The sequence below is a fragment of the Sphaerodactylus townsendi genome, linkage group LG08, assembly GCF_021028975.2.
Source record: "Sphaerodactylus townsendi isolate TG3544 linkage group LG08, MPM_Stown_v2.3, whole genome shotgun sequence".
NCBI lineage: Eukaryota > Metazoa > Chordata > Lepidosauria > Squamata > Sphaerodactylidae > Sphaerodactylus > Sphaerodactylus townsendi.
Genome location: NC_059432.1, coordinates 106,764,864 through 106,788,714, shown reverse-complemented (window position 1 = coordinate 106,788,714; position 23,851 = coordinate 106,764,864). Strand labels below are relative to the sequence as shown.

At 48.8% G+C, this 23,851-nt stretch overlaps 1 protein-coding gene across 1 annotated transcript in view; it reads right to left on the bottom strand.

Annotated features, from left to right (window-relative positions):
- Positions 1-23,851, bottom strand: part of EPHB3 (EPH receptor B3) — a 135,127-nt gene that overhangs the window by 16,975 nt on the left and 94,301 nt on the right. Inside the window, 5 exon segments of the mRNA XM_048505353.1 lie at positions 918-1,023; positions 1,120-1,288; positions 3,053-3,177; positions 4,773-5,108; positions 10,104-10,259. Coding sequence (XP_048361310.1) covers positions 918-1,023; positions 1,120-1,288; positions 3,053-3,177; positions 4,773-5,108; positions 10,104-10,259 — 892 coding nt within the window.

The following is a 23,851-nucleotide window of genomic DNA, read 5'->3' as shown; positions in this document are numbered from 1 at the left end:
CACCCTGTGAGGTAGGTGGGGCTGAGAGAGCTCCGAGAAGCTGTGACTAGCCCAAGGTCACCCAGCTGGCGTGTGTGGGAGTGCGCAGGCTAATCTGAATTCCCCAGATAAGCCTCCACAGCTCAGGCGGCAGAGCTGGGAATCAAACCCGGTTCCTCCAGATTAGCTACACGAGCTCTTAACCTCCTACGCCACTGCAGGGCAATAGCACGGTCCTAGGTTTGGTACCCACCCCTACAACAAATCACCTCCCCAATGAGAAGAAGAAGAGTTTGGATTTATACTCTGCCTTTCTCTCCGTATGGGAGACTCAAGGCGGCTTACAAGTTCCTTCCCCTTCTCCTCTGAGGTAGGTGGGGCTGAGAGAGTTCAGAGAGAACTGTAACTAGCCCAAGATCCCCCAGCAGGAATGTAGGAGTGGGGAAACAAATCCAAGAGTCTGCCGCTCATGTGGAAGAGTGGGGAATCAAACCCAGTTCTCCAGATTAGAGTCCACCGTTCTGAACCACTACGCCATGCTGGATCTTGGATCCTTGCAGCTCAGGATTCTAGGATCTCATGTCAGGTCCAAGCCTGCCAATGCCCAGATGTCTTGCTGTGTAAGAATTGCAAATGTTTCCTGTAAATGCTTTCCTGTTTCCCTCTCCCCTCCCTGGCAATTCCCTGGCGCCAGCCCTCCTGCGGGAAGGTGCGAACGTTCCCAGGTTTCTTGAAGCTCTGTAGTGCAAATGTTATACACTTTGTGAAACACATTTGGTGGGAATCAAATGGGGGGGGATTGAAGGATATAATCTCTGGATCTAAGCGGGAGAGCTTAGATTCAGCTTTCTCTGTTACTCTACGCATTGTAGAAATAAACTGCTTTAGGACTTTCCTACGGTCTCTGTTATTTCCACGTTCGAGAGCCCCACTAGTACCTGAAACAGACAATGGCGATCACCACCACAGCTATCAAGAAGACGAGGCAGGCAGTGGCTGACCCCACAATTAGAGGCAGTTCCTGGAAGCTCTTGCTGCTGGACCCTGTGAGGAGAGAGAGAGAGAGAGAGTCAAAAGGTTTGGAGAGCAGAAAAAGGGGGCTGGCAGAGAGAGGAGGAGAAGAGGGCAGCAAATTCCTACCATTCTCCACCGGTGTCCTAAACTCCATCCCATGGCTGTACTGGCCGTAGCCAGCCACCGTGCGTGCCCGGACCTGTACCATGTAGGCCGCATTTGGCTTCAGGCCTTCCAGCCGCACGAGGTTCTTCTGGCTCGTGACGGTGTTGGCGATGCCGTCGATCTGACCCTGCTGTGGGAAGGAAGGAAAGAGGGCATGTCTCGGGGGAGAATCCAGCCTTCTCTCCCATTTTGGGGATACAGGGGCCTGCTCTAATGGACTTGGCCAACGGAGATGGATTCCCCGCAAGGACATTCCTGTTGGAGAAGGCATTCCAATTCTTCTCTTCTCCCTCTGCGAAGTGTAGACTCCGCCCACATGCATGTAAACAAATTCTGGACAGAGGAGGACCTGTGGTGATGGGGTGCCTCTGAGTAGCAACCATGGGCTTCTTTGGTGGCCTCCCATCCAAGTACTAACCAGGGATGACCCTGCTTAGCTTCTCAGATCAGACCAGATAGACTAGCCTGGGCCATCCAGGTCAGGACACAGACAAACAGAAGAGGTTTGCCGTTGCTTGTCTCTGTAGCAACCCTGGACTCCCATCCAAGAATGAACCAGGGCTGACCCTGTTTAGCTTCTCAGATATGCCAAGATAGATAAGACTGGGGGATCCAAGTCAGGACATAGACAGAGGTGGTTTGCCATTGCTTGGCCTCTGCATAGCAACCCTCAACTTTTTTGGTGGTCTCCCAACCAAGTACTAATCAGAGCCAACCCAAGGGGTTTGGACAGATTTATGGAGGAGAAGTCGATTTATGGCTACCAATCTTGATCCTCTTTGATCTGAGATTGCAAGTGCCTTAACAGACCAGGTGATCGGGAGCAACAGCAGCAGAAGGCCCTTGCTTTCACATCCTGCATGTGAGCTCCCAAAGGCACCTGGTGGGCCACTGCGAGTAGCAGAGTGCTGGACTAGATGGACTCTGGTCTGATCCAGCTGGCTTGTTCTTATGATCCAGCTAGCCTGGGCCATCCAGGTCAGGGAACTCATGGATCCCTATTATTATTATTGTTATTATTATTTCTGAAGGCAAACAATACTTTTTATAGAAGTTCCAGTGAATCGTTCTAGCAACTGTGTTGTGATGTTGTTTATAACCAGTTTGTGCAGTCTTCTTGCATAAGATTAGTATGTGATCCATTATTTCTTCTACTTCTTTGCACAATCCACATTTTAAATGCTGCTGAATTGTTATTATTCGGTCACTAGATCCCTATTAGCGCGACCAGAGCCAAAAGGTATTTTTTGGCTAAAACATTATCTCAGTTTTTGCAAACACAGTCTTAACATTGAATGCCTAGTGGGTTACACCCAGTAGTGGGATCCAAAAATTTTAGTAACAGATTCCCATGGTGGTGGGATTCAAACTGTGGCATAGCGCCAATGGGGCTGGGCGGGGTACAACGGGGGCGTGGCCGGGCATTCCGGGGGCAGGGCATTGCTGGGCGGAGCTGTGGCAAGGACGCAGCTGCTGCGCCGGTCCTTGGGCGAGAAACGAATGCACGCAGGCGCAGGCTGCCACGCACGCTGGTGCACCTCCTGCTAGACTGCTTCAAGTTCTGCGCGCTACTGCTGAGAGGAGGGGCGTAACTAAGGCAAAAATCACCAATGAGTAACCCCCTCTTGGCACACACAAATAATTAGTAACCTACTCTCAGGAACCTGTGAGAACCTGCTGGATCCCACCTCTGGTTACACCTCTATCTGTGTCTCCTGACGTGTGTGTGGTTCTCCTCCCATTTTATTATCACAACATCCCTGCGAGGTCAGCCAGACTGAAAATGCTAGATGATCACATCGGCACCCAGCAAGCATCCTGGCCGAGTGGGAATTTGGATGCAGGCCCAGAGTGGCCCCTTAGCCACTACGCAGCACAAGCTGACGGCTTTTACCTTCTCAAAATACTTTATCTCGTAGTCCAAGATGATTCCGTTGGGCTGCTTGGGGGGCTCCCAGGACAGAGTCATGCTGCTTCCTGTGCTACCGTGCAGGTGCATGCTGGGAACTGCTGAGGGAGCTGCCGAACAGGGAGTGGAGGGAGAAAAGAAGAAGGCAGAAACACATCAGCTTCTCGGCACATTTCAGCTAGAACAGAAGTCACATACCTAGCAACGCAGGGACACAGGGGCATCAGCATGAAGAAGAAGAAGAAGAAGAAGAAGAAGAAGAAGAAGAAGAAGAAGAAGAAGAAGAAGAAGAAGAAGAAGAAGAAGAAGAAGAAGAAGAAGAAGAAGAAGAAGAAGAAGAAGAAGAAGAAGAAGAAGAAGAAGAAGAAGAAGAGGAGGAGGAGGAGGAGTTTGGATTTATATCCCCCCTTTCTCTCCTGCAGGAGACTCAAAGGAGCTTACAATCTCCTTGCCCTTCTCCCCTCACAACAAACACCCTGTGAGGTGGGTGGGGCTGAGAGAGCTCCGAAGAACTGTGACTAGCCCAAGGTCACCCAGCTGGCATGTGTGGGAGTGCATAGGCTAATCCGAATTCCCCAGATAAGCCTCCACAGCTCAGGCGGCAGAGCTGGGAATCAAACCTGGTTCCTCCAGATCAGAGTGCACCTGCTCTTAGCCACTGCTCTTAGCCACTACGCCACTGCTGCTCCCCCCATGGCTGCAGGGGTCCATGCCTGCTTGCCCACCTAGCTACGCAGTGGGGGAAGGCGAGTAAAAAAACCCCGTGCCCCCGTGCGAAGCCGCCACGGCAACCCGCATTGCTTCTGTGGGCTCCGTTCACTGCCTGCACAAAGGCATGCGAATGCGTCAACGGGACAGTGGGTTGCTTTAATCCGACTGCAGCCTGCTGTAGTTTTGCTGTGCGGAAGGGGCCTCCATCTCGGACAGGGTCGGCCGGCCAAGATTTTATTAAAAAGATGGGGGACGGGTAAGTTTTTTTCTTATTGCTGAATACTCTGAGCAAGTACGCACTCCTACATATTCTCTGCAACAACAGGCACTAGAATCTTTATGTCAAAGAAAATGTTAGATATTTTTTTCAGGACGGCAGGACCATTGCAGGACCACACAGCGGAGGCCGTATTGTGCAGGCTAAGACTCAGAATGACAAAGATACTTGGACCACAGCCAATCCAAGGGAAGCTTCTAGACTCTACCTCTCCAATGGAAATTCTTCTTTTCTTTTTTTAATCTACTCGTGTGTAATTGAAGGATAAAGACAAGATCAATTACTTACAAAGAGGGAAAATGTTAGAAAAAATATGAAACAGACTATAATAGTAAAGATAAGCTCTACAGGTCAGTGAGAAAGTTATATGTTAGATTTCTCTTTTCATGTAGTAAATAGTGCTTAATTGGTGTAAATATATGTACTTTATGAAACTAATATAAGAGATGGAACCTTTAAGAAATATAAATCATAGTTGGAAGTTTACTTTTATGTATACATTTCCTCAAAGCAAGGATTGAAATATATAGAAGATTCTATGTTTGATGAACTATGTTAGCAACAGAATGTTACAGATGTAATAAGCAATTTTTAAACACTTGTGTATTAAGTATATGAATAAAGCATTTTTATATATATATATAAAAATAGAAGAAGGCCTAGCTCTGGACCCGTTGGCAGACAGGTATGCTGCATCCCGTCCCATGATGCGCTCACCTGCCTGGTTGGTGGTGATGTTTACTGATGCAAAATGGGGGTTTTGGGGGTCCTTGCTGGAGACACCATTCACGGCCTGGATCTCGAAGGTGTACTGCGTGTGGGCCATGAGGTTGCTGATGTAGATGCGTCTCTCGGTCAGGCCAAGCTGGCGGGGGACAAACTCCACGTTGTCGTCGCAGCGCATGCACAACCGGCGTTCCACGCTGCACTTCTTGCAGATGACGTTGTAGAGCAGGTCATCCCGCCCGCCCGAATCCCGCGGCTCGCTCCATTCTAGCACCAGAGACGTCTCGTTCACGTTGGAAATGACGTTGCGTGGGGCCGTGGGGACACCTGAGATAGGATACGCCCGTCAAAATAGCTTACAGCATCACAACGGTGTCATTTCCACCCCTCCCCTCCTCTCTCCTTGTTTTTACCTTCTCTATTTTCCCATTCTCTCTTCTCTAGGGCCCCTTCCGCACGTGCAGAATAATGCACTTTCAATCCACTTTGCAGCTGGATTTCACTGTGCGGAAGAGCCAAATCCAATTTCAAACAATTGTGGAAGTGAATTGAAAGTGCATTTTTCCGCATGTGCGGAAGGGGCCTTTCTCTTTTATTCCCTTTCCTTCTTCCTCTTTCCCCTCCCCAGTTATTTTGTCGTTCCCCCTGACTCCTCTGCAGGGGTCCCATTTGTAAAGTTACAACAAAAGGTGGGATGTACAAATTTGAACTGATGACCTGCGTTGCAGGGGATTGGACTTGATGGCCTTTGGGGTCTCTTCCAACTCTATGATTCTATGACCTGCAGGAGTTTATGCTGACCTGTCTTAAACGTAAATAATATTTTATAGTGTGATTTTAAAAGGGTTTATCCTGTTTTATGTATTGTTTTAATCAGACGGTGGAAACCTCCCTGAGCTACTCAGAGAAGGGCAGGGAATAAATCCAATAAATAAATAAACAACTCTGCACTCATTTAAATAATAATAATAATAATAATAATAATAATAATAATAATAATAATAATAATAACAACAACAACAACAACAACAACAACAACAACACTTTGGATTTATATCCCCCCTTTCTCTCCTGTAGGAGACTTAAAGGGGCTTACAATCTCCTTGTCCTTCCCCCCTCACAACAAACACCCTGTGAGGTAGGTGGGGCTGAGAGCTCTGAGAAGCTGTGACTAGCCCAAGGTCACCCAGCTGGCGTGTGTGGGAGTGCACAGGCTAGTCTGAATTCCCCAGATAAGCCTCCACAGCTCAGGCGGCAGAGCGGGGAATCAAACCCGGTTCCTCCAGATTAGATACACGAGCTCTTAACCTCCTACGTAAATAAAATCACCGCTGCACTTGAAACTTTAAAAAAATAACAATTATTTCATGCATAATGGAAGGGAAAGTGAGTTAAACTGCAGCTGACTTATGGCAACCCTGCAGGGTTTTCCAGATTGTAGATGGTTTGCCTTTTGCCTGCCTCTGCGTAGCCGCCCTGGAATTCCTTGGTGGTCTCCCATCCAAGTAGTAACCAGGGCAGACCCTGCTTAGCTTTGGAAACGTGACAAGATCAGACCAGTCTGGGCCATCCACATCAAGGCTTATTAGTTAATACACAATAAGGAGCCACTTATATTGCTAAATATAATTCAAAACAGACCAACATACACAACAGAACTTCTTTTCCCCCCCTTGCAAATAGTCCTTTCAACATAACAATGCAGTGGAATCCGATGCGCTTCCCAAACTTTAATTTCTTATTAACCAGAGCACTAAGTCTAACTTTATTATCTTCCAAATTTTCATCAATCCGTCCAGGTTACTTGGGAGATCCTTGTGTTTTTTTCCCCCCTCGAGGCTCCCCAGAGAAGCATCTCGACGTTCCAAGGTATTTTCATAGCATTTCACATGCATTCATCATGTTAGTTTTTATAACCACTTTGTGAGGGTCAAGCAAGGGGTAGCATATTTAGAGAAAAAGAACTGATTTGGAACCAGCCTTTCAGTACAACATGTTCTTTTTGTTTGTCCTGGCACGAGTTCTTAGAAACCGGTTCTCCGAGTCTACAATGCAAGGTTGAAGGAGGGGGAAAAGTTGGCTGCGGAGGATACTGATTGGCTAGCGCCTGTGTTGTCGACGGCACATATTGCAGAATAATGCACTTTCAAACTGCTTTCAGTGCTCTTTGAAGCTGTGCGGAATAGCAAAATCCACTTGCAAACAGTTGTGAAAGTGGTTTGAAAACGCATTATTTTGCGTGTGCGGAAGGGGCCATTGACACCAATTCCTGAAGCAGTTTTGCAAATGTTTTGAAACGTTTGCGGGCTCAGCCTCCGAGGCCCCTTCCGCACCTGCAGAATAATGCACTTTCAATCCACTTTCACAACTGTTTGCAAGTGGATTTTGCTGTTTCGCACAGCTGCAAAGTGCATCGAAACAGGATTGAAAGTGCGTTATTCTGCATGTGCGGAAGGGGCCTCAGAGACTGTACTCTATGCTGGTTCATATATCCCATTCAGGTTTCATTTTATAAGGACTAGAGGTTAACTTAGCCCAGGATCTGTTGTTTCAATGCAGCGTCGAGCAGGACTGGTTCTAGGTTTTGCTAGAGCTGGTCTTGCCAATTTCTGCCTTCTCAGTAGCTTGCAATTATAACTTGAGAGGCAAATACTGAAACAGACAAGGGCGCTTGGCTCAACAGGTTTTCTCAGTCGGGCTTTGTGGGCGACCAGTTCCCATTTCCTGCACCCGATGGGAGGAGAAAACTGAAGGCGTTTCGAACTGGAACACCGTCATCACAGTCCGAAATGCTTCCTTTCCTGGGAACCAGGTGACCGTAAAGCACCGGTTCTATGCCAGTGATTGCTTTGAGACTTCCAGCTCTGTATTTTTCCATCATGGAGGTGCAGACAACTTATGGTAACCTTGCATAGTTTTCAAGGCAAGAGACGTACATTGCCCGCCTTGGAATAGCAACCCTGGATTTCCTTGGCGATCTCCCATCGAGCACTAACCAGGGATGATTCTGCTTAACTTACACACCCCTCCTTTGCTGAAGAGGCCACCAGAAAGATGCCTGTTTGTATCTGAACCTGACATTCCTTCCAACTACCCGGCTATTCCAAGATGGCACCTCTTGCTCCTCTAGGCCCAGAGTCAAAGCTCAAATAAGTTGCCCTCCGGGGCCAGCCATGCAGAAGACTGTCAGAACATGTGTTTAGATGAGCAAAATCTAAATGACAGCTGGACCCTCCTAACAGGTGCCGTGTGCAGATTAGGACCGAGTGCACAGCTTGTACCGAGTTCAAACCTGATGAGGTGAGGGTACCTGATTGGTACCACTTTTGTATATAGGTAGCACAGACAGCAGAGTGATGTGTGCCTGCAAACACCTGTGGTCTGGCGAAGCACTTTGCCAGTAGATAGCAATAAGTAGAACTGCACTGGTGACTGTGTGTCTGTCAGTTCTTGTCTACACTGCGTCCTGCAAGGTGGTCTACTCCGAGTAAATCCGCTGCTTCAACAAAGACCCACCCGCAGGACCCAAGAAAACTCACTCGCTCCTATATCCTTCGGCAGCCAATTTTTTTTAAAGCAATCATTAAGAGCTTCGACAACTGGCATGAAGTGTGCACCAATCTGTCTGATAACAGAATGCTTAAAAATGGCGATTTGCTCTCAAAAGGATGTGCTTTCCTGCCAAGTGCTGGAGATGTCTTGAAACCCAAAGAACCTTCAAGATGAGCCGATCTGTACCAGATTTCCACATCACTTCTTGTGTACAACTAAGGCAGTGGTGGCGAACCTTTGGCACTCCAGATGTTATGGACTACAATTCCCATCAGCCCCTGCCAGGATATTTTTCAACGCCAGACTGGCTAGGCTGATGGAGCTGGCAGGGAGCCATTAACATCCTCTTTGGCCGCCCCTAAGCCACATTCGCTCCTACCTAAGGTGTTCTAAGCACAGACAGCTCGATTCGGGACCAGTAGTGCCTTAGAGCAGGGGTGTCCAACTCTGGTGCCTCAGATGTTCATGGACTCCGATTCCCATCAGCCCCTGCCAGCATTTCCAATTGGCAATCTGGCAGGGACTGATGGGAATCGTAGTCCATGAACATCTGGGGCGCCAGAGTTGGACACCCCTGCCTTAGAGATTAACTAGATTTTGGGGATACGAGCTTTTGGCGGCCAAAGCTGCCCTAGTAAGATACAAGCAGGAATTAAGCCCCCTGAGTCCTTATAGCATAGGCTGACCAGACGTCCCGCTTTTGGTGGGACAGTCCTGCCTTTAAACAATTTGTCCCGCATCCTGTGGGTTCTTCAAATTGTCCCGATTTTTGGGAGGCTGCCGCACTGCCTTCTGGGGTGCAAGGCAGTGCAGCAGCCTCCCGCGCGCACGGCCGCAGGAGCGCACGGCCTTCTGGGGCTTGCTATTTCCTGCCCTGTCACAGGAAGCGACAAACGGGTAAGCAAGTTCCAGAAGGCGAAAATGCGTCCCCATGCAAGGCTTTCTTGCTTGCCACCTCCCCCCGTCCCGGATCACAAAGGTGACCATCTGGTCACCTTATTATAGCAGGACCTCCATTCATACTCGTTTCTGATGAAGAAAGTGACTCTCAAAAGGTCCTATGCTTAAAATCATGTCGGTCTCTTAAGGTGCCACTGGATTTAAATCTAGCTGTTCCGCCGCAGACCGAAAAAAACAAATACGATGAAAGGTTGCATTATGTTTCTAAACTTGTGAGTGGACGTCTGGTGGCAAAACTTTGCCTCTGCACAATTTGAAAAGTGGCCTTCGCTCTGGGGGCATGACGACTTTGCCCATTTGTACACGTGGCTGCTAAAATTTCTTCATCTTGCCTGGATTTTTATTCTGATTTCCAGGAGGGGTTTTCAAAATGCTGGTACCTTCCTTAGATTTTTTTTTGGAGTTAATTCTGAATGCAGCACAGGGATTGTACATCTTTGCCCATCTACAAAGCTGTCGGCCTCAGCGTGCCTTGGGGCCATGCGGGAAAAAGGAGATGGGATTTAACCCTTCAACCTCCTCTCAGTTTCACTGTTCGAAACAAACGGGGAGCCCAGTTATTAGCATTTTAAAGGGGGGGGGAAAGCATTTTTTAAAAGGACGTGACTCGTTTGCTTTAAAATGCTGACAGCAGAGGAGAGGAATCTGGTTTCCAACCCCAAAACAGAGCGGACCAGATAAAGCTGCACAAAACAACCATTTGCACTTTGAAGGCGGGCAGAGATGTACTATGTACACTTTGTACCTTAAGACACCCCAAATCAATTCCAGTTTTAACAGAGAAACAGTGGGGGGGGGGGGCAGCCTTACTTGTGCAGGCGCTGTCGGGAGGGTCAGTGTCTGCCCGGAAATAGTGGTTCCAGCATGTACAAAGAACAGCCGCTGCGGAGGACGTCCGGCTGTTGGCGGGGCAGGGAGAGCACAGACTTTCCCCTTGCTTGGACTTGAAGGTACCTGGACTGCAGGCTGGAAAAGAAAAAAAGAGCAGAGTTTAATTACCAGCACAGCACGAGGATTTTGAAGAGGCCTGAAGATCAAAACTGATCAGCCAGCAACCACCACAATCAATCGATTGATCGATTGATCAACCAACCAATCACTGTCGAAGGCTTTCACGGCCGGATTCAACTGGCTGTTGTAGGTTTTCCGGGCTGTGTGGCCGTGGTCTGGTAGATTTTGTTCCTAACATTTCGCCTGCATCTGCGGCTGGCATCTTCAGAGGTGTATCACAGAGGGAAATCTGTACACAGCGTGTAACAAACTTTCCTCTGTGATACACCTTTGAAGATGCCAGCCACAGATGCAGGTGAAACGTTAGGAACAAGATCCACCAGACCACGGCTACACAGCCCGGAAAATCCACCACAACCAATCAATCAATCAGTTTCATTACAGCCGAAGGCCAGAAATTATTACATACAGAGTATAGAAGCCACAATGTTCAATTTCCCCATAAAATTTGGGAATATTACTTAAAAGCCGCAAGAATTTTACAGATACAAAATGCTAAAACCCCAAGATAAAATCAAATCTCAAGACTGATAGCGCCAAGTGATGTTTAAAACCAAAATATTCAACTGATCATCCAAATCGCCAACCCCTCATTTGCGTTCAAATCGTCCTGTTTATATCTACGACTTTTAACAACAGAAGTACTGAATTCTGCCACCACTCTTGCGATGTTAGGATTATCATCTTCTAGAAGACTTTTTATACAGCTTTCCTCGGAACCAGATCAGCGACCACCACAGTGACCCACTCGTGTGAATGCAGGCTGGGCTTTCTCATGTCAGGACACAGAGCATTTTGTAAGGAGTCTGAGCACTCACTCGGGGCTGGGGGCGGTGTGTGTGTGTGGAATAAGGTGACCAGCCGTCCCGCTTTTGGCGGGACACTCACGCTTTCCCGCAATGTGTCCCGCGGGGTTTTAAAATTGTCCCGATTAGGCAACGCGCTCCTGAGGCCGTGTGCACCTCCTGCGCTGCCGCACTGCTTTCTGGGAAGCTTCCCTGTTTCCCGCCCTGTTACTGGCAGGAGCACAGTGCCTTTTGTGGCGCTCCCTGATCAGGAAACAGGGAAGTGCCCCAGAAGGCAGTGCAGCAGCGCGGGAGGCAGCGCGGGAGGAGCGCCGCAAAAGGCTGCTGCACTGCCTTCTGGGGCGCTTCCCTGTTTCCTGACCGGGGAGCGCCGCAAAAGGCAGTGTGCTCCTGCGGCCATGCAGGTGCGCGCGCGCCCCGCATTACAGGAGTAAAAATCTGGTCACCTTAATGTAGAACAAAGTGGCAGAATGGCTCGTCCTATTTCAGACAAGAGGGAAGCGGTACTAAATGCTCCCTTCTGTTCAAAAACAACAACCCTGCAAACAGCAAACAAGAAGGGAACTCAAAAGGGCTGGGCGACAGCTTGATGGGCGAGTTTTATACCTACAGGGAGGGTTTCTTGGTCAAAGGAGCATCTGAACGCAGCATTCCCTGCCTGGCATCTGAAGTGAAACCATCCACACTATCATACAACAAACGGACAACTAGAGAAGCGTTTTATTTATTTGTGCTCTTAGCCAACCCATTCATGGAGTGTTCGCTGCCCCAGGAAAATCATGCAGGCTCTTTTCAACTCCAGTTTAAGAATCAGAATTAGACGGGGGCTACCTCGCAGGCTTGTTGTGAGGGCAAAAGAAGCAGAGTTAGTTTTTAAACCCCACTTTTCTCAACTTGTTAAGGAGTCACAAAGCTGCTGACAAACTCCTTCCCTTCCTCTCCCCAAAGCAGACACCTTGTGAGGTAGGTGGGGCTGAGAGAGTTCGGAGAGAACTGTGACAGGTCTAAGATATGTCTAGCAGGCTTCATGTGGAGGAGCAGGGAAACAAATCTAGTTCACCAGATAAGAGTCTGCCATTCTTAACCACTACACGATACTAATCTCTAGTTTCTACCAGGAAGGAAGAAGAAAAGTTGGTTTTTATACCCCGCTGTTCTCTACCTTTAAGGAGTCTCAAAGCGACTCACAAACTCCTTTCCTCACAAAAGACACCTTGTGAGGTAGGTGGGGTTTAGAGAATTCGGAGAGAAAGAGTGAAGAAGGACGAAAGAAGGATAGATGTTGGTCTAGGTAAAAGTTGAAAAGGGAAAAAATTTTTTTCCCAGCAGAGCCTTGCAAAGGAGCTGCTCTCCCTGATGAGGCAGGAAGTAAACTGGAGATGGGAGGGGCGCCCAGCCAATGCCCAGGAAGTGACGAAAAACTTCCTGCCTCCCTGACCAAAGGCTGGGAAACACCCAATCAGATGTTCTCCGCCTCCAGTAGAATTCAGAGAGAACCATGACTAGCCCAAGGTCACCCAGCAGGCTTCATGTGCAGGAGCGGGGAAACAAATCCAGTTCACCAGATTAGAGTGCTGCTGCTCACGTGGAGGAATGGGGAATCAAACCCGGTTCTCCAGTTTAGAGTAACACTCATTTGCAGAAAGGGGAGTTGAACCCAGATCTCCAGATTGGAGCCCACAGCTCTTAGCCACGACACCATGCTGGTAAGAAGACTACAAATTAAAAGCTGTAACATGGGTGTGTTTATGTAGAGAGGTGCCGGCATCTCAGACGGGCCAATCCTTACAACTCCCCACCCGCTGACAATTTAAGAGGCACCCTTTCACAACAGTATCCCCACGATGTTCCTTCCAGTTAGGTTCTGTTTTCTGGGAACATTACGGGGGAACCTCCTAGTGACGACATTGGAGCGGTTTAAATCTTCCCTCAGGGTCACACGGGAACATCTTTCTTTGCATAGCCCCAGAAACTGTGGGGCCAGCCCCTTCCTTGCCTGCTGGCGTTTTTTGCAGCGTCTGTTTTATCGACCGCGGGAACCTCAGCCGGAGTGAGAAGCCGCTCAGGCCAGGATTCCTGCTGGCCTCCGTGGGCCAGACAGACAGTTGCTGAACAGCTGGGCTGGGGAAGCCGTCTGTGTGGGTTTTCTGTTCGTCCTCCGATCTCCTGGGGCTCGGAGCAACTGGCGTTTGCCTAAAGGGATTTCCATGGCCCCTTCCCCCTCCCGCCCTGTTGCAGGTTCAATATTCATTAATATCGTTTTTCAAATAAATGCAAGGGCCAGATGCAATGGGAAGAAAGGGGAACCGACAGAAAGGAAGTAAAATATACAGATCGCTGCCATCTTTGGTTTGTATCGATCGATGCACCACAAAAGGTTAGAATCTGGCCCCAGGGCTTTGTTGGGCCTGAGAACAAAAGGAGCCAACTGTGTGTAGACTCTGCAAACTCGCAGGCTCCACCATCTGGAGGGAAGCAAAATCTGGGTTGGGAACTCCAGGAGAGCAGGGGTGGAGTGTTGTGTGTATGTAGCCTGGGGAGGCCGGGGTGTGGTGAAGGAAAGGTGTGTAATGCCAATAGAGTCCCCCCCTCCAAAGCAGCCATTTCCTCCAGAATCATAGGCCCCTTCCGCACACGCAAAATAATCCATTTTCAAACCACTTTCACAACTGTTTGCAAGTGGATTTTGCTATTCCGTACAGCTTCAAAGAGCACTGAAAGTAGTTTGAAAGTGCATTATTCTGCATGTGCGGAATGAGCCATAGAGTTGGAAGAGACCCCAAGGGCAATCAAGTCCAACCCCCTGCAATGCAGGAACACACAATCAAAGCACTCCTGCCAAATGGCCATCCAGCAATGGTGGGATCCAAAATTTTTAGTAACAGGTTCCCATGGTGGTGGGATTCAAACTGTGGCGTAGCGCCAATGGGGCTGGGCGGGGCACAACGGGGGCGGGGGCGGGCATTCCAGGGCGGGGCTGTGGCAAGGACGCAGCCGCTGCGCTGGTCCTGGGGCAGGAAACGAATGCACGCAGGCGCAGGCTGCCACGCACGCTGGTGCACCTCCTGCTAGACTGTTTCAAGTTCTGCGCGCTACTGCTGAGAGGAGGGGCGTAACTAAGGGAAAAATCACGTGGCAAAATCACCAACTAGTAACCCACTCTCGGCACACACAAATAATTAGTAACCTACTCTCGGGAGCCTGTGAGAACCTGCTGGATCCCACCTCTGCCATCCAGCCTCTCTTTAAAGACCTCCAAAGAAGGAGACTCCACCATACTCCTAGGTGGTGCATTCCACTGTCAAACAGCCCTTACTGTCAGGAAGTTTTCCCTGATGTTTAGATGGAATCTCTTTTAAGCCTTCATCTCTAACCCGTGACTCCTGGTCCTAGTCTCCGGAGCCGCAGAAAACAAGCTTGCTCCCTTACCGACATGGCATCCCTTCAAATATCTAAACAGGGCTATCATGTTACCTCTTAACCATCTCTGTGCTATGGAGATTTTGTGAGATCTCCAGACTCTGCCAGGAGATTGGCAACCTTACCCACATGCCCAATGGACATTCCTTAGAGCGGACCCACACATTTGTCAGAACAAGGCAAAAAATTTCTGGAGTGTCTGGTTTCAGGCGGCGCATCAAAAGGTGGGGGTTCGAGTTTTTTAATGGTCTCATAGGTTAAAAAAAATCTAAGTAGTAAAATAGCACACCCAGTAGAAAATATTAGAATGAGAGTCTCCCCATATATGTTAGTTTACCTCATGGGGAAAAGTTTAAACACTGCTGTAAATATTCACAAAGGCTGATTCCGCATGGGCCCAAAACAGCAGTGTGAAAACAGTGTGAAAATGGTGTAAAAGGGTATAAAACGGTGTAAAAGGGTTTATACAGTTTTCAGCCGCAGATGGACATTGCTTTCACATCCTGCACGTGACCTCCCAAAGGCACCTGGTGGGCCACTGCGAGTAGCAGAGAGCTGGACTAGATGGACTCTGGTCTGATCCAGCTGGCTTGTTCATACCGTTTTCACACTGCTGTTTTCGGCCCATGCGGAATCAGCCAAAGACAACTTTTCAGTCTGCCGTCTGAAATGGCTCCCACGATCTCTATGAGAATAATTTGTACTTTGGCTATGATAGATTATCCTCCACCCCCCCAATCCCCCGCAATCTGTTCTAACCAAACTTAGAAAACAGTCGGCATCTCAGGAACAGTTCTCCTTTCTAGAATTTGCGAGAGTTTAAACTTTCTCATTTTTGGAAGCTCTTTTCGGTACTTCACAGCAACAGGGAATATTTTGTACACTAAACTTCAGAAGTGCTGTTTGTTTTTTTTATAAAAAAACACCCTGGAAATGTTTGTTTCCTTGTAATTATGAAACATCTTTGCAACCCTGCAAGTTATCAGTGTGAAAAGCCCATTGCGAGAACTAGGCACAGATTTCTACACGGTTTGACAATCGATTACGGAGGGCTGGGGGAAAGGGCAGGGAAACAGAATCCATACCCATTTAAATTTAATCCATCAATTGATAAAAGCCAGGTGACAAAGGTCATCTTTAATCATTTATTGGCAGTTCAGGGCTAGCAGCCTACAGGATAGCCTCCCAACCAAGGCAAGGCCAAACAAAGGGATTTCACCCTTTGTGCGCCGGGCAAATTCCCTGCCACTAAAGAGGTCTTTGATAAAAGCAGACTGGAGCCGATTACACCTTTTCGAGCACATGGCCCACACTGCAGGGAGCATCTCTTCCCGCTGTGGATTTAGGGCCAAGGGAGTCAGGCTACCAGGCCTGGGTATCGGAGCAGCCAACGAAATCCCGTAGGCGAATCCTGAAACTGCAAGAAACTGTGCCAACTGGCATAAATACGTTTCATCCGCATACTTGAATCGGTTGCGTAATCTGATAATTTATTTTATGGTACCCTGAAGCTTTGTTGATAGCGGGGCCAATAATGAGAAAGGGTGAGGGAAGAAGAGCTCAGGTACCCGTTGCAAAGGCGGGCGGGAATCGGGATCGGGGGGGGGGAGACTGAAGCTCGGAGGAAGAAAAAAGCTGCACAGCTCCCAAGCGGACCGGGATTTCTTTAAAGCAGGACTCGCTCGGCTTTCAGTGTATTTCCCTGTTGCCCCGAGGACTAGAAACTTGCTCCCATTTTCATAAACATTTAGGTTTCTGGAAAGGTGCAGCGAATCCTGAAATGCAAGTCCGATTTCAAAACCTGCCGTGCCGCTTTGGCCACGGACTCCCGACTTCTAGCAAAGCACCCACCTATCCAACTCGCCCATTTGCCAGATAAGACTAAGGAGGAACAAACCGGAGGCGGGCAGAGACTCTTCCCCACGTGCCACCTGTCTACAGGAGGGCCTGGCCCGAATCTGCTAACCCCACCAATCTCAGCCGTGTGGGCCAAGTCTCATCATTAGGGCTAACCACAGCTGGCCCCGCAGGAATTTGGAGTGTGGCAGAAAGTTGCCAAGGCTTTACCGAAACCAGAGAGGGGAGGCTCGTGAGACAACAACGTTAAGCTCTGATCAGATGAACCCAAATCCTGAAAACCTTCTCCCCACCCCATTTCCTTGTTTGCATTATCATACAGAGTTTTAAAAAAATATTTTCCCCATTCCCATTCCAGTCATTCAGTGGGTGGGGAAGCACTTAGAAATATTTCTTCTTCGTTGCTTCCTCCTTAGTCTTGTTCCAAGTTGAGACAGGGGTTGAACGAAGATACTGTATCACAGCTGGTAAAAATTTGTCAACGCACACACACAAACACACACACGGGAAATCCATAAGGATGTGCAAGAGGAATCTAATTTTCCCCTTGTATCCCTTTCCTCACTATGTCCTCATTCCCTCTCCTGGTACCCCCTTTTCTGATTCTTTTTCTCCTTCTCAGCCACCAAAAAATCCTACCCCTATCTCAGTGATGGTGAACCTTTTTGAGACCGGGTGCCCAAACTGCAACCTGTGAAAATCATTAACTTTTGGAATTCACTGCCCTAAGAGAGATCCCTGCCCTTTGGCTTCTTAGGTAACTTTCTGAATGCATTAGATGGATTTTTCTCAATGGATTAGATGGATTTTTCTCAAGAGACGGGGATGGAACTTATATGGTCGTAGTTGCCATACTTTAAGTTTTTCAAAGGGGCAAATGGGGTGGCTCTCCTTTCCCAAGCCCTTCCTGGGAACCGTCCAGCTGGTCTTCGTTGCAGACAGATTGTTGGGTTAGAAAGAAGAGGAGGAGGAATTTGGATTTATACCCCACTTTTCCCCTACTTTTAAAGAAGAAGAAGAAGAAGAAGAAGAAGAAGAAGAAGAAGAAGAAGAAGAAGAGGAGGAGGAGGAGGAGGAGGAGGAGGAGGAGTTTGGATTTATATCCCCCCTTTCTCTCCTGCAGGAGACTCCAAGGGGCTGACAATCTCCTTGCCCTTCCCCCCTCACAACAAACACCCTGTGAGGTAGGTGGGGCTGAGAGAGCTCCGAAAAGCTGTGACTAGCCCAAGGTCACCCAGCTGGCGTGTGTGGGAGTGCACAGGCTAATCTGAATTCCCCAGATGAGCCTCCACAGCTCAGGCGGCAGAGCGGGGAATCAAACCCGGTTCCTCCAGATTAGATACATGAGCTCTTAACCTCCTACGCCACTGCTGCTCCTGAGACTCAAAGAGTTTTACCTCCCCTTCCCCTCCTCACAACAGACACCTTGTGAAGTGGGGCTGAGAGAGTTCTGAGAGAACTGTGACTGGCCCAAGCTCACCCAACAGGCTTCGTGTGGAGGACAGGGGGAACAAACCCAGTTCACCAGATAAGAGCTCGCCGCTCCTGTGGAGGAGAGGGAAATCCAACCCGGTTCTCCACCTCCTCTTAGCCACTTTTACGCTGTTCCAAGAAGACAACATTTCCGTTCTGTTTTCCCTTGGCTGATCATCTGCCGTATTTCTATGTTTGTTTTTTCATCGGAGGGGGGAAACTTGAAAGCATCATGTACACGGAAAGTAGAGAAGGCGGAATGAAGCCGTAAAGCATTGATTCAATGAAGGACACTTTGAAAAGGGGAGGGGGGGTCACATAATGGCGACCAGGAATCATTTTGAGGGCATGAGTGCAGACATGCAACGAAAAGGGACTGAAACAGTGGTGGGATCCAAAAATTTTAGTAACAGGTTCCCTCGCCAGCCCCCCCCCCCCTCAGCAAAGGGGGCAGAGGCGTACCTAGGTAAACCTGAGCCCTGGGCAAAACCTGAGTTGGATGCCCCCCCCCATAGGCAGCCACCCCATCACGACCCCCCCAAATTTTTTTGCACCAGGTCATTTCTAAATCATCATCCCATTATAGAAAATGCCCCAACTCACAAATCTGAACACAGCAATGGCGAAACACACAGGTTCTTTGGTAGAGACTGGTGGGATAAAAGGTACGAAAGGCTGAGAATCAATAAATTGCAGTACCTGGAAGGGATTAACCCAGTTCAGGGAGTTACGTTATTAGTCGCAATTGCTATATGGAACCTTCACGTTCAAAGGCAGGATGCCTCTCGGGGAGGCGAGGGGGTGGAGACGGAAAAGCGGACCCGATTCGTAACCCCCTCTCGGCACACACAAATAATTAGTGACCCACTCTCGGGAACTGGTGAGAACCTGCTGGATCCGACCTCTGGACTGAAAACGTTTTAGAAACACTTTCAGGGATTTTTCACTCTTGAAAGCTTACACCCAAAAATTCTTGTTGCTATCGAAGGAGCTGCTGGACTTGGATCCAGCCTTAATGAAGTCGAATATCAGTAAGTAAAAGGGCCTTTGAGTTGCTTAACTAGGCGTTAAGGAAGGAAAGAATTTGCCTTGAACAGAGGGGAGCTGAGAAGCAGGAACCATGCGATCCCGCGGCTTGCTCCTGACCCGTGGAACTCGGACAAGTGATTCGATCCAAGATTCATCTGAACCAGTCCTGGTGGACTCTCTGCAATGGGAACAGGGCGGTGAAATCCGACTTGTTATGGCGCCTCGGAAGCACAGCGGAGACCAAAACAGAACCCAAGGGTTCACGCACAGGGCCTCACGGAGCGTCTTGGCCACGTCGGCCGCCTGACTCTTGCCAAGAAAAAGTGAACTCATCGAAAAAGGCACTTCAGCAAAAGTTGCAATTCTCAGACCACAGTCTCTGGAACGATCCCTCCGGATGACCCGAAGGGTTTGGGGTTGTTTTTTTTTACGAGCAACGTTCCCAACCGATACCAAACTCTGCCTCCTGTCTCAGAGGCCCTTGCTGAGTAAGAAATTTGGAACCCGGGACAAGTTTGAATAATGAGGTTTTCAAAGCCTTTGGCACCTGCGTATGGTTCACGGCCAGTGGGACGCGGCCTTTGACAACCGAAAGGTTCAGCCAAGAGCACGAGAACCGAGCGCTGAGAAAACAAACCCATCTCTCAGGTTATTTCACTGGCTGTCGCAACTCTCCGAAGGCAGGGACTGCGCTCCTTGGCTCGCTTGCTCAACCAGTTCGTTTTAGAACACCACTCCTTAAATTGCTTCAGCCTTCAGCTTCCCTGATCAGAGGGGTGCTGGGGTGAGACTGCCTGATCTGGAGGCAAAGCCCTTGAACGTCCTCCTAGGAGGCTCAAGCCAGCCTCTCGCTCACTTGGCAAAATTAGGCCTGGGCACTTCCATTTAGAACATAAGAACATAAGAAAGAGCCTGCTGGATAAGACCAGAGTCCATCTAGTCCAGCACTCTGCTACTCACAGTGGCCCACCAGGTGCCTTTGGGAGCTCACATGCAGGATGTGAAAGCAATGGCCTTCTGCTGCTGCTGCTCCTCTTGAGCACCTGGTCTGCTAAGGCATTTGCAGTCTCAGATCAAGGAGGATCAAGATTGGTAGCCATACATCGACTTCTCCTCCATAAATCTGTCCAAGCCCTTTTTAAAGCTATCCAGGTTAGTGGCCATCACCACCTCCTGTGGCAGCATATTCCAAACACCAATCACACGTTGCATGAAGAAGTGTTTCCTTTTATTAGTCTTAATTCTTCCCCCCAGCATTTTCAATGAATGCCCCCTGCTTCTAGTATTGTGAGAAAGAGAGAAAAATTTCTCTCTGTCAACATTTTCTACCCCATGCATAATTTTATAGACTTCAATCATATCCCCCCTCAGACGTCTCCTCTCCAAACTAAAGAGTCCCAAACGCTGCAGCCTCTCCTCATAAGGAAGGTGCTCCAATCCTTCAACCATCCTCGTTGCCCTTCTCGGCACTTTTTCTATCAAATTTCAGTGCAAACGTGCAAATTTCAGTGCAAATTTCAGTGCAAACGTGACCAAAGCTTAAAAAAAACCCTGTATGTTAAAAAGTTAGCATGTCAGGGAGAAGGCGAAGCTGCATCCTTTCCCCTAAGAACTAGTTTTCTGCATGCAGGGACTCTTTTTATATCAGAATATCAGTTCTAGGACACGGCCCCATTCTTCAGCACTGTGGCCCAGGAAACGCCTTTGCCTCTTCATTTGGAGGGGATTATTTTTGGAAAGGGGCTACAACATCAATATAACTGGAATGACAGCAATATCAACATAACGGCAATTTAAAGGGCTTTATCCGCAATCTTGCGAGGGTGTGCCTTTAAGAGTGAGTTGATGAGCGGAGTCAAGTGAACCGGGAAAAGCAGAGACCTGGGAGAGTTCAGCAGACAAGTTGTGCAGTAGGCCAGTGATGGTGAACCTTTTCAAGACCGAGTGCCCAAACTGCAACCCAAAACTCACTTATTTATTGCAAAGTGCCAACACGGCAATTTAACCTGAATACTGAGGTTTTAGTTTAGACAAAACGGTTGGCTCAGAGGCACGCGCTACTCAAGAGTAAGCTTGGTGGTAGTCAGTGGCTTTGCTTTGAAGCAACTGTGCAATGCTTTGAACAGGTGAATCACGATCTTAGGAGGGTTTACTCAGAAGCAAGCCCCATTGCCAGAAACCGAGCTTACTCCCAGGTAAAGGATCACGCTTTCGTTCTTCCCATGAAAATCAGTGGGGTTTAACAGCGCTTAACAGGGTAAACTACACTGCTTCCCCAAAACTAGGTCTTAGGTTTAATGCTAATAATCTCCCTGAATTGTTTCTATTATCACATGATGAACTCTGTGCATGCGTGCTCACAGAGAGGGCTCTGAGTGCCGCCTCTGGCACCCGTGCCATAGGTTCGCCACCACTGCAGTAGCCAGTGGGGCGCCTCCTCGTGTGTAAACGGGGAACTGCAAGGAGACCCCACTACAACCCCACTGCGGAGTGAAGAGCCCCGAGATAAGCGTTCCATGGATAATGGGCCTTGGTTTCCTCTGTGGGTGGAGGTTAGGTGGCCGCTTCACAGGGACGATTGTGGACATTATTAAAGGGGGGGGGGCAGAAGGGGAAACAGTCTGACTCATCAGACAAAAAGATCTCCTGCACAAGCCCCGCTGATTGAACCGGGTTTCCAGTTTGGGCTGATGTTGTCCTAAGTTCATCCCCCAACCGAGTCAAGTGGGAAAAGATCTTGGCTTGGCCGTGCAGAAACACTCCGAAGGTGGGGAAGATCACACGGGTCTGGATGCTGGCATGGAAGGTTATAATCTCCTCCTCCTCCTCCTCCTCCTCCTCCTCCTCCTCCTCCTCCTCCTCCTCCTCCTCCTCCTCCTCCTCCTCCTCCTCCTCCTCCTCCAACCAGAGGTCGGCAAGTAGGAGAAAAGTTAGCCCAGCACAGCTGATCGGGGCTTTCCAAGCCGTGCGAGCCAAGGACAGGCTAGGGAGGGAAAGGAATGTCTCGCATTCAGCACGCCTTATCCCAAACAGTTGTGTTGACGTTCTCTGCACGGCGAGGCTGGGCTGGAGAATCAGTCCATCTGGTGGCTAGAGCGGACTCCAAGACTTTTTTGGCAGCTACAGTGCCCCGCTGGGGCGTGACACCTGCCCTGCCTAGCTTTGAACCAAAATAGCCTGAACTCTAGGGCCTCCCCTCAAAACCCACAAACAGCCTTGTACGTATTTATGGGTTGAGCCCCATCCAAGAAGCAGACGTCCTTTTAGACACAAACATGCAAGCTGCGCAGGCTGTTGGGAAAATAAAAAACACCGAAAAGCAAACCAAACAGCCCTGCAGGTCAGCCAGTAACGGCACCTTAGGCACGGCTGGACGTTTATTAGTTACCTTCTGCGCGTTTCTTCCCCTTTTGTCTCCCAGGACACTTCTTAATTGATTTATAATGACGTGGATCTCCAAGCAGGGTTAAGGGTATGGATGAGGGACAGTGGGGCCCGGAATCTGCCAGAATTACGACCAATCTCCAAGCTAGAGTAGAGGTCTTTCCCTCCAGAGTAGAGGTCTTCGGTTGAAAATGGCAGCTTTGGAGGGAAGACTCTATGGGGGGGGGGTCCCCAATGCAGTTCCCGTGAGCACCAGCCAACACCTTTTCTGGTGCCCACCAAGTGCTTTTGGAAAGTGGGCAGGGCTAGGTGGGGCTTTTGCCCAGCGGAGGTTGCTGATTGGTTGAGCAGATTAGAAGGGATCCCATTAAATGTTAAGGAGGCATAATTAGAATTATATATAGAAGAAGAAGAAGAGTTTGGATTTCCCACACATTCTCCTGAACTGCGTATTATACCAAGAACTCCGATCCAGCCTGCTATCCCAAGCTATAGACCCTATGATTGATTATACTGAATCAGATAAAGTAGTTACGCTTATAAATTGTCAGGATTTTCATTGTTGCCTTATAGTGGCAAAGTTTTTGACAGAAGTTTGTAAACTGAATGTATGACAAACGTGGAGTTTTTTACTATTCACTTTTTAACTGGAACTGTATTTTTTAACTAGAACTATATTTTAACTGGAACTATATTTTAAATGGAACTATTGTGTATATGCCAATAAAGGCTTATTGAATTGAATTGAAGAGTTTGGATTTATATCCCCCCTTTCTCTCCCGCAGGAGACTCAAAGGGGCTTACAATCTCCTTGCCCTTCCCCCCTCACAACAAACATCCTGTGAGGTGGGTGGGGCTGAGAGAGCTCCGAGAAGCTGTGACTAGCCCAAGGTCACCCAGCTGGCGTGTGTGGGAGTGCCCAGGCTAGTCTGAATTCCCCAGATAAGCCTCCACAGCTCAGGCGGCAGAGCGGGGAATCAAACCCAGTTCCTCCAGATTAGATACACGAGCTCTTAACCTCCTACGTCACTGCTGCTCCTATAGTCTTGCTCTCTGACATTGGGTGGGTAGCTCCACTTCCTGTGGCAGGCCTTTTGTGATTGGCCCACTGTAGCGGGTATGCTGTGACGGGACCCCACTATCTTATATCAGAATTCCAAATGTGCGGAAAAGGTTTGGGGATCCCTGCCCTATGGCATAACCTCCTTCTCAAACTCCACCCTCCCAAGGATTCTCTCTCAAAACCCAAAGGATTTCTCAACTGGGAGATAGCATCTCTAGACACCGAGCCTCCTCTCTTCAGTATGAATTCTCTTCGTAGCCTTGACTGTAATTAATCTAGGTCGGTGGTGGCGAACCTTTGGCACTCCAGATGTCATGGACTACAATTCCCATCAGCCCCTGCCAGCATGACCAATTGGCCATACTGGCAAGGGCTGATGGGAATTGTAGTCCACAACATCTGGAGTGCCAAAGGTTCGCCACCCCTGATCTAGGTCCATGGTGGCGAATCTATGGTACTCCAGATGTTCATGGACTACAATTCCCATCAGGCCCTGCCAGCATGGCCAATTGGCT